The sequence below is a fragment of the Etheostoma spectabile genome, chromosome 5 (assembly GCF_008692095.1).
Source record: "Etheostoma spectabile isolate EspeVRDwgs_2016 chromosome 5, UIUC_Espe_1.0, whole genome shotgun sequence".
In the NCBI taxonomy this organism is placed as follows: domain Eukaryota; kingdom Metazoa; phylum Chordata; class Actinopteri; order Perciformes; family Percidae; genus Etheostoma; species Etheostoma spectabile.
In genome coordinates this window covers 31448641-31463144 of record NC_045737.1, presented here as the reverse complement: position 1 = coordinate 31463144, position 14504 = coordinate 31448641, and the positions used below count along the sequence as shown (strand labels likewise).

General features: G+C 40.0%; 1 protein-coding gene across 10 annotated transcripts; it reads left to right on the top strand.

The window, feature by feature from the left end:
• The first annotated feature begins 24 nt into the window (after positions 1 to 24).
• On the top strand, positions 25 to 13556 carry cdc14b (cell division cycle 14B). 10 transcript variants are annotated; one of them, XR_004332168.1, is made up of 16 exons: positions 234 to 336; positions 1447 to 1537; positions 2663 to 2738; positions 3312 to 3404; positions 3557 to 3633; positions 4441 to 4507; positions 4601 to 4751; positions 4844 to 5074; positions 5228 to 5366; positions 6253 to 6418; positions 6538 to 6635; positions 10402 to 10449; positions 10543 to 10668; positions 11489 to 11657; positions 12624 to 12689; positions 12849 to 13556. XR_004332168.1 is itself a non-coding variant. In XM_032516868.1 (15 exons), the coding sequence occupies exons 1-15, from the start codon at positions 234 to 236 to the stop codon at positions 12886 to 12888; spliced, it is 1569 nt and encodes a 522-aa protein (XP_032372759.1). In that variant the 3' UTR covers positions 12889 to 13556. The 10 variants fall into 10 exon arrangements, 7 of the variants coding, with proteins under 7 accessions (XP_032372761.1, XP_032372759.1, XP_032372756.1 ...); XR_004332169.1 differs by lacking the exons at positions 11489 to 11657; positions 12849 to 13556 and adding an exon at positions 7860 to 8002 and having other exon boundaries at positions 25 to 336; XM_032516868.1 differs by lacking the exon at positions 11489 to 11657 and having other exon boundaries at positions 10546 to 10668.
• The last annotated feature ends 948 nt before the right edge of the window (positions 13557 to 14504 follow it).

Sequence of the window (14504 nt, the reverse complement as noted above, 5' to 3'; positions counted from 1 at the left end):
TGATACGTCACATATGCTGCTCAGAGACGTCACCACGACCACAGCGAGGCTGTAGCAGGCAGACCCTCGGTTGACACACAGGCAACACAATACACACACACACGCAGCGCGGGAGCAGGACCATGTCCTAATAACACGGCAACAAAGCTGGGACAAGACGCCGTACTGCGAAGCGGAGGTCTGTGAGGCCTAGCTTAGCTCAGGAATGTTCACCGTGCTGCCCTGAAGACAAAATGAAACGCAAGAGCGAGAGGAGACGAGCCGAGTCGAGGAAAAAGCGCTGTGCAGCTCACTCAGAGGCGGAGTTAAACTCTGATATTTACACAGAGATAACAGGTAAGAGGGGTCTGCAGGGTGAACCCTGTCAACTTTTAGCCTACTAGACAAATATGTGGTGTAGCTTTTTGACCTAACGGCGACACGTCTGTCCCTTTATCGTCAATGCACTTGGTTTTGCGTCGTGTTAGCAATATGTGCACAAAATACACAATAGCTGCAGTTCAGTTTTGCATTGATATTTTAAAGAAAGACATTGCTCCATATCTTCGCTTTTTCTTGTTTTATGGACTTTGTATAGGAGATGGAGTGGTGTATAATTGTCATAATATCCTAGTCAGCCCAGTGTCAGTGTCGTCCAACGTACATTTTCAAACCTTTATGGCGTTTTTCTTGGTTCTTCTTGTACTAATATCCTTGCGCAGCTCTAATCAGAGAGAGGGAGGTTCGTCGAAGTGTAAATCACAATTTTGATTGGCTGAGGGATCTCCCTAGCAACCGTTTGGGCGACTTTCCCGGGGCCTATCATGTGTCTCAAGTAGAGAACTTTAAACTGAAACGGGCGGGGCAGAGCACGACTGACAGACTGTTTCTCCAATCATGTAACGGCCTGCATCTGTCGCAGCCAATAGCGTCCCGCGGACCAGGGTAGGGGAGGAGTCGTACGGAGGTGATTTTTTTTTTTTTTAGCAGAGTGCGCAGTTGCACAAACTCTCCTTCCCTCTCTTCGACTGATAAGTTTCTTGTCCCGGAGAGTTACAATCAGGCTCAAAAACCTTTTTGATAACGCTTTGTTTTTTACTTACTTTCTTTTTTTTAAACTCCGTGCGCGATACCAGTGGATGTTTTTAATCAGTATGCGACAGTCCTCGTGAAGAAAATCAACCTCGTACGTTTCTCTGCAAAAACAGTCATGTTCAAAACTGTGGCCAAGATGAGCGCGGACGATGTTTCGTCCAGATGTATTGAGTTTATCAAGGGTAAGTTGCAAGAAATATCATTAAAGAAGTATTTGTATATACAGAATTTAAGGTTTGAGGGAAATCAGAGACAACATAATGTTGTATGCATGACAATACGGCAAGTATACTGCCTCTTTATGGTGTCGCCCTACCCCCCCCCCCCCCCCCCTCCTCCTCCTCTCCCCCTCTCCTCCTCTCCCTCCTGCAGATCAACTCTATTTTGCCATACTAAAGCAAAAAATCAAGAACACAGCTGAACGCCACTGTTTCTGCATAGATGAAGAGCTGTCATATGAGAAGTAAGTTTTCAGTTTTCATCACATCTTTGCATATTGGACGTGCAGCTCCTTGCTGCATTATTTCTGGGCTTTTAGACCTGACCTTTGCACTTCTTTGACTGCAATAAAAGACATTTTTCAATCGACCCACAACGTCTCACCTTTTATTATCGGCAGTCATCTAAAAAATATCTTCTCCATAGTGATGATGTGAGAAGGCTTGCACAGAACAAATTCAGACCATAGTGATTTTTGCTTTAATTGCACTAGTCATAAGTATTAAGTTATGCAGACTATTATAATTGTTTTTACACCATAAAACGTTTCACTATATATGTATATATACACACACACGCAGGAAATTATTCCTACCACAGGCAATAAAACTCTTTACCACGTCATCACTGGGTGCTGATAAGACTCTGAGACTCCACAATACTGCACAATTGTTTTATTTACATTTTAGCATACTACTTAAGCAGTTGCACATTTTGTATTCCCATCCTGTATATATTCAAATATTTGTTCTTATATTTTATTCCTATTTTTATTCCATGTTTAGTGTATGTATGTATATTGTATCCTAGTATTTCATTTCTATTTATATTCTGTGCTGTGTAACTGATTTTGCTACTGTAACTGTAATTCCCCATTTTTTTGGGATCAATAAATATCTAAATATCTGTCTATATATAAAGTATGTTGGTGCAATGTTTAAGATAAAAAAGGAAATAACCCTTTACTGTTGGAAGAACTCCAAATGACCACAACCGCATTAAAAATTAGAGGCAAACAAAACATATAAAAGCACTTTTTTTGCAGTGCACGGCTGTTTAAATGGGCTCTTGGCATCAGGAGATGACGCAACTGACGTTTCAGAACCCTTTTTGTGCCAGTGGAACAGAACAGACCTCTTGTCTTTGCAGCTTGGTTTCCGGTTCTGAGTGACCAACTTTAGTATCAAATGTTTTACTCTGTCAGTGTTTTACTGTTTCAGTCGGAGGTAGATCATTCTATCTGGTGAACAGTCTCCAGAGACCGTAGCTGGTTGCGTAAATAGCCTCTCTGACACACACTCTTCTTCTCCCTCCCTCCCTCCCTCCCTCTCTGTCTCTCTCTCTCCCTTTCTCTCCCTTTCTCTCTCAGCTTCTATGCGGACTTTGGTCCCCTAAATCTGGCCATGTTTTATCGCTTCTGTTGCAAGCTGACAAAGAAGCTCACGGTAAAGTAAACTGCTGCTCTTAATGTGTACTTCCTGGAAAAGAGGATGGGAGGCAAAACCCAGGTCAATCAATATATCTCTTTTATATATTTAGAAATTTGAAAACAATTCCAAACAATATAGGTAAATCGACATCTATTTATCCTTGCATTGGTAGTCAAAATAAAGTAGTGTTATAGTTTTTTGCAGGTCAGTCAGTAATACATGTCAACGTTTTGCAGTCTATTATACCCCTGGTTTTTGCCAACTTGTGTCTCCGCTGTCAAGGCTCTATGGCACAGACGTTTGGACACAGATGACTCAGCCTCTCTCCAGCTCTCGTACATAACTGTCTGATGATGCCCAAACTGTCTTAGCTTACAGTTGTGTTAATTGGGATTCACCCCACCACCTATGTAGAAAGTCATTATTTAATTTACGCGTTAAATACCTTTTTATCAATGAGAAATTTACTTTTTTGTTCAGCCACTGGAGGTTACTTGAATGTCTACATTTACTATTATAAATTTGTAAGTGAATTAAATACGCTATCGCCTGTCAGTTCATACGTTTGCTTTGAATGTCTCTTCACAGTCCATTACGCTCTCAAGAAAGAAGATCATATTTTACACCTGTGGAGATCAGAAGAAACAAGCCAACGCCGCCTACCTAATCGGCTCATATGCAGTAAGTGGTGAACAGACACACATGTTACGTACAGCTTGTAAAATTGTAAGCTGCTTTGGATAAAAGCGTCAGCTAAATGATATGTAATGTAATGAGGTTATATCAGCATGTAAAACAAGACACACTTGCTGATTAAACATTTGTGTTTAAAGGTAATGCATCTAAACATGATGCCAGAGGATGCCTACAGTCTGCTCGTGTCAAGGAATTCAACATATATTCCATTCAGGTAAAAATACACTAGTACTATCCATTTCACATTTAGCTTGGGTTCCTATTTTAAGCAACTACGAGTGACTGCAGCTTGGGCTGGGCATTGTATGGTTTCAGTATCCACATTGTCATCTACAAAAGTCTCATAGAATATTTAGCTTTTTCAAGACCAATTTCAAAATCACCTTAATAATTTGTCTGTTAAAAAAACAAAGTATTCCGATTTTAGATACATTTTGGTTTTGGATCAGACTGCCCAGTGAATGACTAATCCCAATCATTCTCAGAGCAGACAGATACGTCTGCAACGTCACAACGTAAACATACGTTTTCACCCTTTCATACTACTCGCTATGGCGTCAATTCACATGCGATCGCAAGGTAATGTAAGTCAATGGAGGCCAAGCAAGTGGGTTGATAACACTACAATAATGGCATACAAGTTGGCGTGTCAAACATACGCCAGTTTATGAGATCAGTCTGCTGAACAAGATATTTGGAGAGTGGGATATGTGAGATATATATGTGAATTTATATCCTTGCATTAGACATATTTAATGGGAAATAAAGATTACAATTTACACTCTGTTTATTAGTAATCACTACACACAGGTCTGAAATACACACACATGCTCAGGACCTATACATGCACAAATGGATGTCAGAGTGCCAGCTGGATCAGCACCCTGAGTGTGGGGGGGGGTTAGGTGTCTTGCGTCTGGCTCAAGGTGAAGTGGTACCTCTCCAGCTACCAATCCCCCCCCCCCCGGAGAGCCTCAGTGTGTTGGGCTGATAAAGACTGTCGGCATATTTTATGTTTCAGAGATGCTTCGTTTGGAACCTGCATGTACAACCTGCACATCCTAGATTGTCTTCGTGGTGTTCACAAGGTACGTCATTTAAAGATTGATTTATTTTTCTTTCTTGCTTTGTCATGCTCCTTTTTTTTATGAAATTAACTCTCTCTATTAACCATCTACCAGGCTCTGCAGTATGGCTGGCTCGACTTCTCCAACTTTGACTTGGAAGAATATGAGCACTATGAGAGGGCAGAAAATGGAGACTTAAACTGGATCATTCCAGGAAAGTTCCTTGCTTTCAGTGGGCCTCATCCAAAAAGCAAAATAGAGAATGGTAAGTCAAGGTTCTAATCTACTGTTAAAACAATGTCCTCACCTTACTGTATTTTAACACTTTGTAAAATACTGTTTTTCCTCTGACCTTAGGGTACCCTTTGCACGCTCCTGAGGCCTACATCCCATACTTCAGGAATCATAACATCACCACGATCATCAGACTCAACAAGAAGATGTATGACGCCAGGCGTTTTACAGAATCTGGCTTTGAGCACCACGATCTGTTCTTTGTGGACGGGAGTACACCAAACGACGCCATCGTCAGGAAGTTCCTCAACATCTGTGAGAACGCAGAAGGAGCCATCGCTGTCCACTGCAAGGGTACGACTTCTAACCCTCATTCACAGTGCAAAAACATTGTGGATGGCTGATTGTAGTTGGTGCAAGACACTTCTGCGCTTGTAGCTGTATAGACTCTGCTCAGTGTCCTGTTATTGCACAATTAAAGGCCTTTCCACTTTGTATCACATTCAGCGGGTCTGGGGAGGACTGGCACTCTAATCGGCTGTTACATGATGAAACATTACTGCCTGAGTGCCGCAGAGGCCATTGCCTGGATACGGATCTGCCGACCGGGGTCCATCATTGGGCCTCAGCAGAACTTTGTTGAAGAGTAGGTGGAGCAGCAATTTCAAAATGTCACAGATTTCAAATCTTAAGTATTTCTCCTTTTGATATTTTTGTTGTTGGGATTAAGAGTTTTATTTTTTATTTTTTAAATTTGTAAACAAGATGATACTTTGTCATGACCATCCACCTAAACAAAAAATCAGAAAAGATGACACAGTAACTATGATATTCACAACTATATAACAAAATAGACAATACACCAAATAAACATTGTGTATAAATGACAACAGTCACAACACCATAAGCCTAATATACTAGGCACGGGCCGGTATAGGATTCTGACAGTATGATAATCTTCAGCAAAAATAAAACGGTATTGTGATTACAGCTTTAAATATATATATATATATATATATCTGGGTAAAAAAACACAATGTATTTCATTTTTAAACACACTGCACACTGCCAGGGAGAGGGATTTCTAAACTGCAGTTTTTCTCTTTGACCACTTTTATAAAAAAAAGAATAACCCATACCTTAGGAACAGTATGACGGAAAGTGTTAGTGGTTTTGAAACCTAGACTTTCAACCCGCGGTCTAATTTGAAACCAGCCCGTGCCTCCATCATACACGTCTCTTCCGAGCTCAAAGCTTTTAGAGCCTTCCAGAAAGCTCAGGTGCTTTCCCCAGTTTCTAATGGAGACATCCAATCTGGCAAACATTTTGACATTTTTTCGAACGCAGCCACCCTAGCAATGCTTATGATTGGTGTACAGAAACATGACATTACCTTTTCCCAACTGAGCCACGCCCACTTCAAACCAGTGACAATCTGCTGAAAAATCTTAATAATTAAGGCGGGAGTGGTACGGATTTTGGCAAAAAAAAAGTGGGTTTATTTTGACGTTTGCTGACATCTTGTTCTACAGTAAGCAGAACAGTCTGTGGGCAGAGGGAGATGTTTTCCGGGAGAAGATGTTAAATGAACAAGAGAATGGCAAGATCGCTGTAACCAGGATCCTGACTGGTGTGGATGACATAACCATCAACGGGAGCAACAAGAACAGGGCCTCCAAGAAAGAAGATATGGACCTGGTGAGTTTTAAATGACGCTCTTGCCACGTTTTCAGGTACAGACTTTGCTGCAGGATTTTTGAAAGCAAAGATGGGACATACCATTTTGTCTATTCATAGCTTTTTCTCTGTTTTTGCAGTATAATGATGACGAGGAGAGAAATGGCCTTACACAGGGTGATAAACTGCGAGCTCTGAAGAGCAAGAGGCAGGCCAGATCATCCTCAGGTTCCCTTTCGTAAGTACCCTGGCAGCCTGCAAGTCCCATCATGCATCACGCCGACATGTTTTATTACTGTCAAGTGAGCGACGCCTCTCCTTGTTAGTGTCTGTGGTCATTACACATATAGAGTAGTTTTGTTTTTCAAATCATAAGTAACTCATGATTTGAAAAACATTTTATATATATATATATATATATATATATATATATATATAAATATATATATATATGATTTCAGTCAGACTGTGAAGGATTTTTGTGTTACATTTATCACTTCATTTGATGAGCTTTGTCCTTTCCTCAGTGTTTATTCCGGGTGGTTAACTGTCCTTCTGTGTCAGGTTTTAGGCATGGTTAATCTGTTTGGGCTGCTACTCCGACCACAGCAGTTTCATCATAATATTTTAATTCATCATTAAATGAAGGAACCAGGCGGCATCGCTGTATTATTTCAGTAACTCTGTTTTTTGTTTTTGATTTTGTGTCCTCTTCTGGTTCCTCTGATTATGATTTGGTCCCATCACATGAAGATCAAGTGTAATATAAGTTATGGCATTTTCATCTATACCGAGTGAGTGATGAGGATGAACATTAAGTTAAGGAAGTAGTAGGTCAAATATTAGAGCGAGTGATTGAGTTGTTTGGAGGACTGGATTGCAGTTATCTGATGTACAATCTTCCAGGAAAAAAACCTTTTAGTGCAACCTGGATTCAGAAAGGCACAAAAGATGTGGAAGTTAAAGATCTAACCGATGGGTTAGTTCTACCGCAGGATTGGTAATCTGCAAAGTGTCTTCAGTAAACAGCTTTAAAATAAATCCCAAGTAAATATAAAGGTCAAATCACTATAGAGCTTTCTATTGTCTAGGTTATCATGTCACGGTTATTTTGACATCTTTTAGTTTCTTTTTCCTTCTAGCCTATCTTTTTGTGAGGAGCGAGCATTAGAGCACAGCTGCACAACTGTAACGTGAGACTAGCCATCTCCATGGAAGCATTGTGTTCCAACAGGAGATGCTAAAGGGCTAATGCTAACCCCCTACAGTTATCAGAACAGGACAAACCCTTATAGGTTTTTTTAGTTTGCTTCCCTGATGGTTCTTGTCTAAATTAAAGTCCACATCATTTGTGCCAGTGTAAATCCAGCTGTGGGAGGTTTGGTGTCAGCCTGGCTGAGGGGGGTTGACTGGCCTCTGCCAATGTATCCATATGGCTTTGGCTTTTGTTGTCCCATGTCAGGCAGGTGGTAGTGTTCTGCTGCAGCCTCATGGGCATGGTGTGGCCGATGTGTTGCCTGCCGTTCAAAAGATAGCTGAGAGAGGCAGAGAAAGAGAGGGGGAGAGGAAAAACAGAGAGAGGATGTGAGGTTTTGTATGATGGAGGTAAGTGCACGTCACTTCCTTTTTTTTCTATTTTTTTTTTTGGGCTGACATCCTCTTCCTGTAGAAATGGTTGCTATGCCAGTGAATGGTATGGCTTTGAGTGTTTTGTTTTGTTTGGATGACCATGGTGTGACATGGATATGCACTTAGTGGATGCATTACATTTTACTCGCCTTCCATTATTTGCCTCTCATGGACATGCTGAGCTGATCTGGGATATGCTCTGGGTTACAGAGTTGAGCCTGCTGTACTTGTTAACAGCAGCACCAGTTTTCAACTAATCATGGTTTTACATAAGATCTGGATTAGATGAAAATGGTTTAGTGCTTGGCTTGCATTGCTGACTTGGCACGTCTCAAGAAAGAATGTGAGTGAGGGACACTTGGTCCTTGTTCTGATCTGCAGTAGGTACTTCCTCATTGTTTGAAGTAACTAACTTGCCTGCTCAGCCATTTAAGCTGTAGCTGTTCTTGGAAATTGCCAGAAGTACTTGGGTGTGTTGCCTGAGGTGTTTTTACTAGTTTAATTAGGGGCATTAAATGGCATTGACGGGATGGGAAATTCCTCCTGATCCTCATTCTAATTTTTAGGATTCTAAAACATATGTGAGCTTCTGATGAGGTCATTTTTCATCCGTTCTCAGGAGGGTGTTGAGGCAGAAGGGAGATTTGTTCACACTTTAGACCATATGCCTTATCGGTGTATGCGTTTATACACAAACATCTAAGTTCCAGCTGAACGTCACATTCGGGCTCCACTTTAGTTTTTATTATGTAATACTGAAGTGCATGTCAAACATTCTTTTCTGCCTTTTCATGCATGGCAACAGGCATGAAACCCTTGGACGTGCACGCGTGTCTAACATGAAATTAATGTTGGGCCGGGTTCATTGCAAATAGTTTTTTTTTTTTTTTGCATTGCTTCTGTGACTGGATCAGTGTACACATACCATCTGAACTTTGTGTAGTCCTTTTAGGTTTTTGTCTCTGCCAGCTTTTTTTTAATGGTCCGTTTTTGTGAAACAAAATTTGATAATAGATGCTTACATATTTTTTTGTACCATTTTGTCCTTATGACCAAAGTATTACACAGCTCGACCGATATATTGGCCGACCGGCTATTTGCTCATTACATATATATAGATATCAATGTATATTTTGGCTGAAATTGCTGTCAAAGGCTTTTTAGGCTGCAATTTTATTTTTCTTAACTTTGTTTGCTTTAAAATATACGTCTTTTCCTTTGGTTATTAATTTTGATTTAGATGATTAATAACAATTTAATGTTCTCTAATCCTATATCTACTGTCTTTCTACTACTAGCTTCTTCTTTTTCTTTTTTTAAACCCTCAAATATCGACATCTACTTCATAATTCCCACATTGGTCGAGTTCTAAGTATAAAGCAAACTGCTAACACAACAGAGCAAGTGAAGAACAAAAACTTGCTGACTGGCACTTGGATGCGAGGGTCTTTTGAGAGGTATTTCATCTAATCCAGTCCCAGTGGAAAAGCAGAACATCAGAGGCTTTGTGTCCTGCCCGGACGTCTCTTGTCTCTCCTTCCTTTTTTCCCCCCCTTTTTCCGTTTGCTCTTGATGTTGGATTTGTCCTCCTTTCAGATGGCTGGTAGCCATGCTGCTCTCCTCCCTGTGTAGCCTTGCCCTGTGGTGGATTGTGTATGGCTTCCCTTCTCCCATCCTGCATTTCTGTATAGACGGGTTAGGATTTCAATGAGTTCTGCCGCCCGTCAGCCCCCAAAAAACCTGTCCTGCCCCCCCTTCCGGAGCTCTAACTGAGAATGCTGTAAGTGAGCCCCCAGTTTGTTTTTTTGTTTGTTTTTTTAATTCCCAACCCAAATCAGGAATTTGTTCAAAAATAATCCTATTACTTTTATTCTTTCTGCAAGCACAGTAAACCTAAAGCTGATGAGCAGAGCCAGTTTAAAAAACCTAAAACATCCGAGGCTCCTGTCTTGTCATTGTCATCATTTTCTGTGCATAGTGATTTTTGTCCCACTGTTACCTTCATCCTGTTATTTTTAAACATCATGCTTTGCTGCTTATTATGTCGACCGGAGTGCCAACTCTTAAAAGTAAACCCTGCCAGACAGTTAAGCCCTTGTGATGAAAATAATAACTTTCAGAAAATGTAAATGCAGTCCCTCTTAAGTTGTGTAGTGCCACCCACCTCTGGCTTTTTCTGGTATGACTTGGCTTTACTAATCCCACCTGGCTGCTGAAGCTGCAATAACGATCTGTGCACAAGCCTAACACTATCAAGATTTTAGTTTAAACCTTCTTGCCCATCTTCATACAGTCTTTTACTCCTCTGTCCGTTCCCCTTTCCTCTCATATCGCTCAATAATTGATCTAATGTCATGTTATTTGTGTTTTCACAGACAAGAAGAGAATAAGATTCACACCAGGTCTTCATCACAGTCCCTAAGGTAAAGTTTACACACACACACACACACACACCCATGTATACCTACACTCTGACCAACAACATGGCTCTGACTAATGACGTGTCTCCTCTGCAGCAGGGTCATATTGCAGGCCAGCGGTCAGGGCTGTACAGCCAGCGTCAACCCCTTGGCTCTGTCTGACCAATCAGACAGCAGGAAGAGGACCAGAACCTCACTGCCAGCAAACGGACTGGGAGGAAGGTCAGTGGCTGCATTTGACAGCCAGCACTTAGTTGTGTCTTTTTTGTGGTCAAACTTAAAAAAAAAAAATTATTTAGAAACCAACAATCAACCACAAACAACACACTGAGACAGGGAACGCGTCCCGGGGCCAAAAAACAGGGGATGGGAAGGAGGGAGGGAGACCAAACTACACATGCAGAAACCGAGACATACAGACAGACACAAGACAAGGGATCAAACACCTGCACGAGTTAAAGCAAAGGCTGTAGGGACACCAACACTCCTAATGATAAACCTAAGTTGTTTTCTTTTTCTTTTTTTGGAGAGAAGCAAGACAAATAAACCCAACATGGACACCATGTCTTTTTTTTCTTTGCTTAAAGGGCAAATTGGTTTACCTTGGTTTAATTATCCGATGTCTATCACATCAGTGGCAGCTCTGATTGAAAAATACACCCTTAACATTCTCTATAGGACTGTCAATAAATCAACATGTTTAAATTTAGAATGTACATAATTATAAAACAATTTCTCTATAATGAAATAAAATTGTCGCACATCTGATTCACTTGCTGTTAAATGTGCTACACCAGAAACAGTGGTTCCAAATGATTCTAACATATAATTATATATTTAAAGAAAACAAATGTGCCAATTTACGACCATGTGCGAATATTGATTTCATTATCCAAGACTGTGCTGCAATAGCTAAAATGATAAATTATGATTTTGATATGTCTTTATGTGATGTTGACACACAGTTGAAAAGCAACCAAGAGGCTATAGCCACTCGGGGGTCCTTGTGGAGTGAATTAACCGCTTCCCTTCTCTCTGCCAGCTCCCTGTGCCACACCAGACTGGTCAAGTCCCTAGGCAACTTACATGTAGTGGCTGGCGACAGGGAGCCAATGTGTTGGGAGCCATGTGGCAGCCATAGAGACACAGCCAGTGCCACAGCTAACACAGGCGCTCTCATCAACTTAAACATGGCTCAGGTCCACCTGCAGGCAAGCTCCCTCAAACCCACAGACAGAAACTCCTTTTTTGATATTCAGTTTTGACATGTTCTCTATGCTGTCTGATAGAGAAACTCCTATTTAAATGGTTTATCTACAGTTTTGGCTGCCATAGAATGATGTTAAAGATCAATTTATTGGTGCCTGGGTAAATCCAGACAAAATTTAGAGGCTCAGCACCCTCCCTCTTTCTCCTCTTAACGCTTATAATCACTAAATGTACTCAGGCTGGGACGCATCAACAAGGATTAAATGTTTTGAAATAATATCCAATTGTGACTTATCCACAACTTGGTTTTAATTAGATGTTTTGGCCAGATTCAATTTAGATTTTAATTTGACACATTCTGACCTGGATGGTGTCTTTGAGGTATTTGTGAGAAAAATGATTTAGGTTTTTTTCTGTTAATTATAGAAACCTTTGACATAAGTCGAAGTTGGTTTGCCAGCATTAAACAATAAAATAAACCAATATCATGTCTGAGACATTATGTGTAACAAAATCAAACAGATTATTTAATTATTCTTGCTATTTTCCACCTTAATGCTTTATCTTTTGTACTGTTAATTTGTTAAAGCTTGCTAGGGTTACGTCCTTATCATCGAACGTGTCTCATTTCAATTAGTTTCAATAACTAAACTGGTTGTCTGTAATCTTGAATTTAACCATGATGGTGCAACCCAGCCACGTTCCGACCCTGCTTAATGTACAAAATAAAACTCCACCTGCCTCAGTGTCCCAGCTGCGTCTTTCAGTAGCTTTCCTTGCATGTTCTCTAAGAACAGCAGGTTTCCTGCTATGACTGGCTATAGCTTTCCTGGACTCTGCTGCTCACTGTCTTCTGCCTCTGGCCTGTTATCCCCACTCTGCAGCCATGTCTGCATCCTTTACTGGTGCTAATCTCTAATATATCCCTTCTCTCTTTCCCTCTCCTTTTTCTTTCTAACATGCAACAGACGCACTGTCTCTAAAGGACGTAAAGCTTGCAGTTCTTTGCAATCAATTCGATTTTCCAGGCTATGGTATCTATCTCCTCTTCACTTCCTGTTACATTTACTGTTTTTTAAATGTTTTGATTTGTGTGCAAACATTAATTGCATAAATAACAAAGTTGACTAATTTTATAGTGTAAATGAAGGAAATATGTCCCTCTTAACACTGACTGTGTTTGTTTTCTTTAGTCACTCCATTCCCAAAGCTAGAGCTCCTCTACTCCGGTGAGCCCGAGGATCTTCACGTGAAATCCAACTTCTATACAGCTGTACTCCTCTTTCAATAGATTCAAGTTCTGAGAAAGGTTGGAACAAACTTTAACCAACTTGATGTGACATGTAAATCATTTATACATTAGATTGTTTGATTACAAGTTATTTACCCGTATAGCACTTTTAAATTTTTGTATTTTAACAAAGCATCGGACATACTGATAGTTTTAATCATTGCCTGGTTGTTCCTACTTATTGAAGCATGCAGTAGCAAACAGACATGTGAATCCAAGAGAGCCTCCAGAAGAACTGTGCAGCAGATAATGTGCTTTATAAGAGAAGATTCAGAGTCAATGTTTGGCATAAACCATATTCTTGGCATGGCACAATGTAGTTGTAACATCAAGTCCATCACAAGATACAGTATTGTACTCATTTGTACCTCCAGTCCCAATATCTGGCTTGCCATCTTACTTGTGAAGCTTTTCAGCTACGTAGTTCAAGACTGTAAATATGTCAACATTTGATATACTCTGTTTGTATTTTTTTTAAATATTTTGTACCATGTTTGAATCATGCTATGATATAAGCCAATGGTCCTAAAGGGGCCTTGTCACTAACTCATGTTCATAATCCACTGAACACATTGCTTGAAGCACACTTTAAAATAAAAATATATCCCAAATAAATCTGGCTCTTCCTTCCTTTATTTTTATTATATACTCACTGTGACGTCACATTTGGTAGAAGTTCTTTAAACTAAGCCATTGGTTTTCATGCCAAGTCCCAGTGACACACAATCCCATTTGGCCCAGCTAAGTACAGTTTCATTAGGGCTGTGCGATTATGGCCAAAATGATAATCATTTATCAATAGTGTGATCACAATATTTTAACCAAAACAGATTGTTATATAGGCTATTTATAACTGCTTTCATATCTATATTGTGCTATGGTCCTATGTTGAAACTGTGTTGTACATACAGCTGCAACATGTAAATGAAAATTTTAAATAGCCTAGGATATATCTGGGAAAACAAATTTTGAAAAAGTGCCTGCACTTGTTAATATTTGATTAACCCTTGTCTTCAACCATGAACTGATGTATTCAGGTTAAAAGTGAGTAGTTTTTAAGCTTGACACTTTTTTAAATGTTTTACTTTTCAAAGTTTTAATTCATGGTCAAACCTAATGACGTTTCACCTAACTTTAGTTCAAAAGGCAGACATTATGAATTATTTTGACAATAGTTAAGATCAAAAGAATATTGAGTAAATCCCAGACTGGTTTATGTCAAAGTCCAGTCAGGATACGGTTTTAAGACAATGTTTTTCAAATGAAAAAATTGAATAAAAACACCCAAAGTTTAATGAATGTAACTGTTCATGTCACCTGCAAAGAATAGGTTCCATACAACATACATTCATGCATCTAAATATTACTCACACCCTAGAGCCCTGTGAGCTAACAGACAAACACTGGTCACTGCTGTTGTCTGAAAAACAGATGGGACAAAATGTTGCGTTTACCAGTAAACTGGTAAAAGTGACCGCCTGCTCTGTTGTGGAATTTTCCTCACGTTACTCTGAGACTGTCCACATGTAGGAACTAAGCTGCGCGGTGCAGAGAACTG

Bases quoted from the DNA above. Each gene is read 5' to 3' on its own strand.
- cdc14b (XM_032516864.1), top strand. From the start codon at position 234: ATGAAACGCAAGAGCGAGAGGAGACGAGCCGAGTCGAGGAAAAAGCGC. The intron at 337-1,446 runs GTAAGAGGGGTC...TCCCTCCTGCAG, and splicing joins TATTTACACAGAGATAACAG to ATCAACTCTATTTTGCCATA. The intron at 6,636-10,401 runs GTAAGTACCCTG...GTGTTTTCACAG, and splicing joins TCATCCTCAGGTTCCCTTTC to ACAAGAAGAGAATAAGATTC.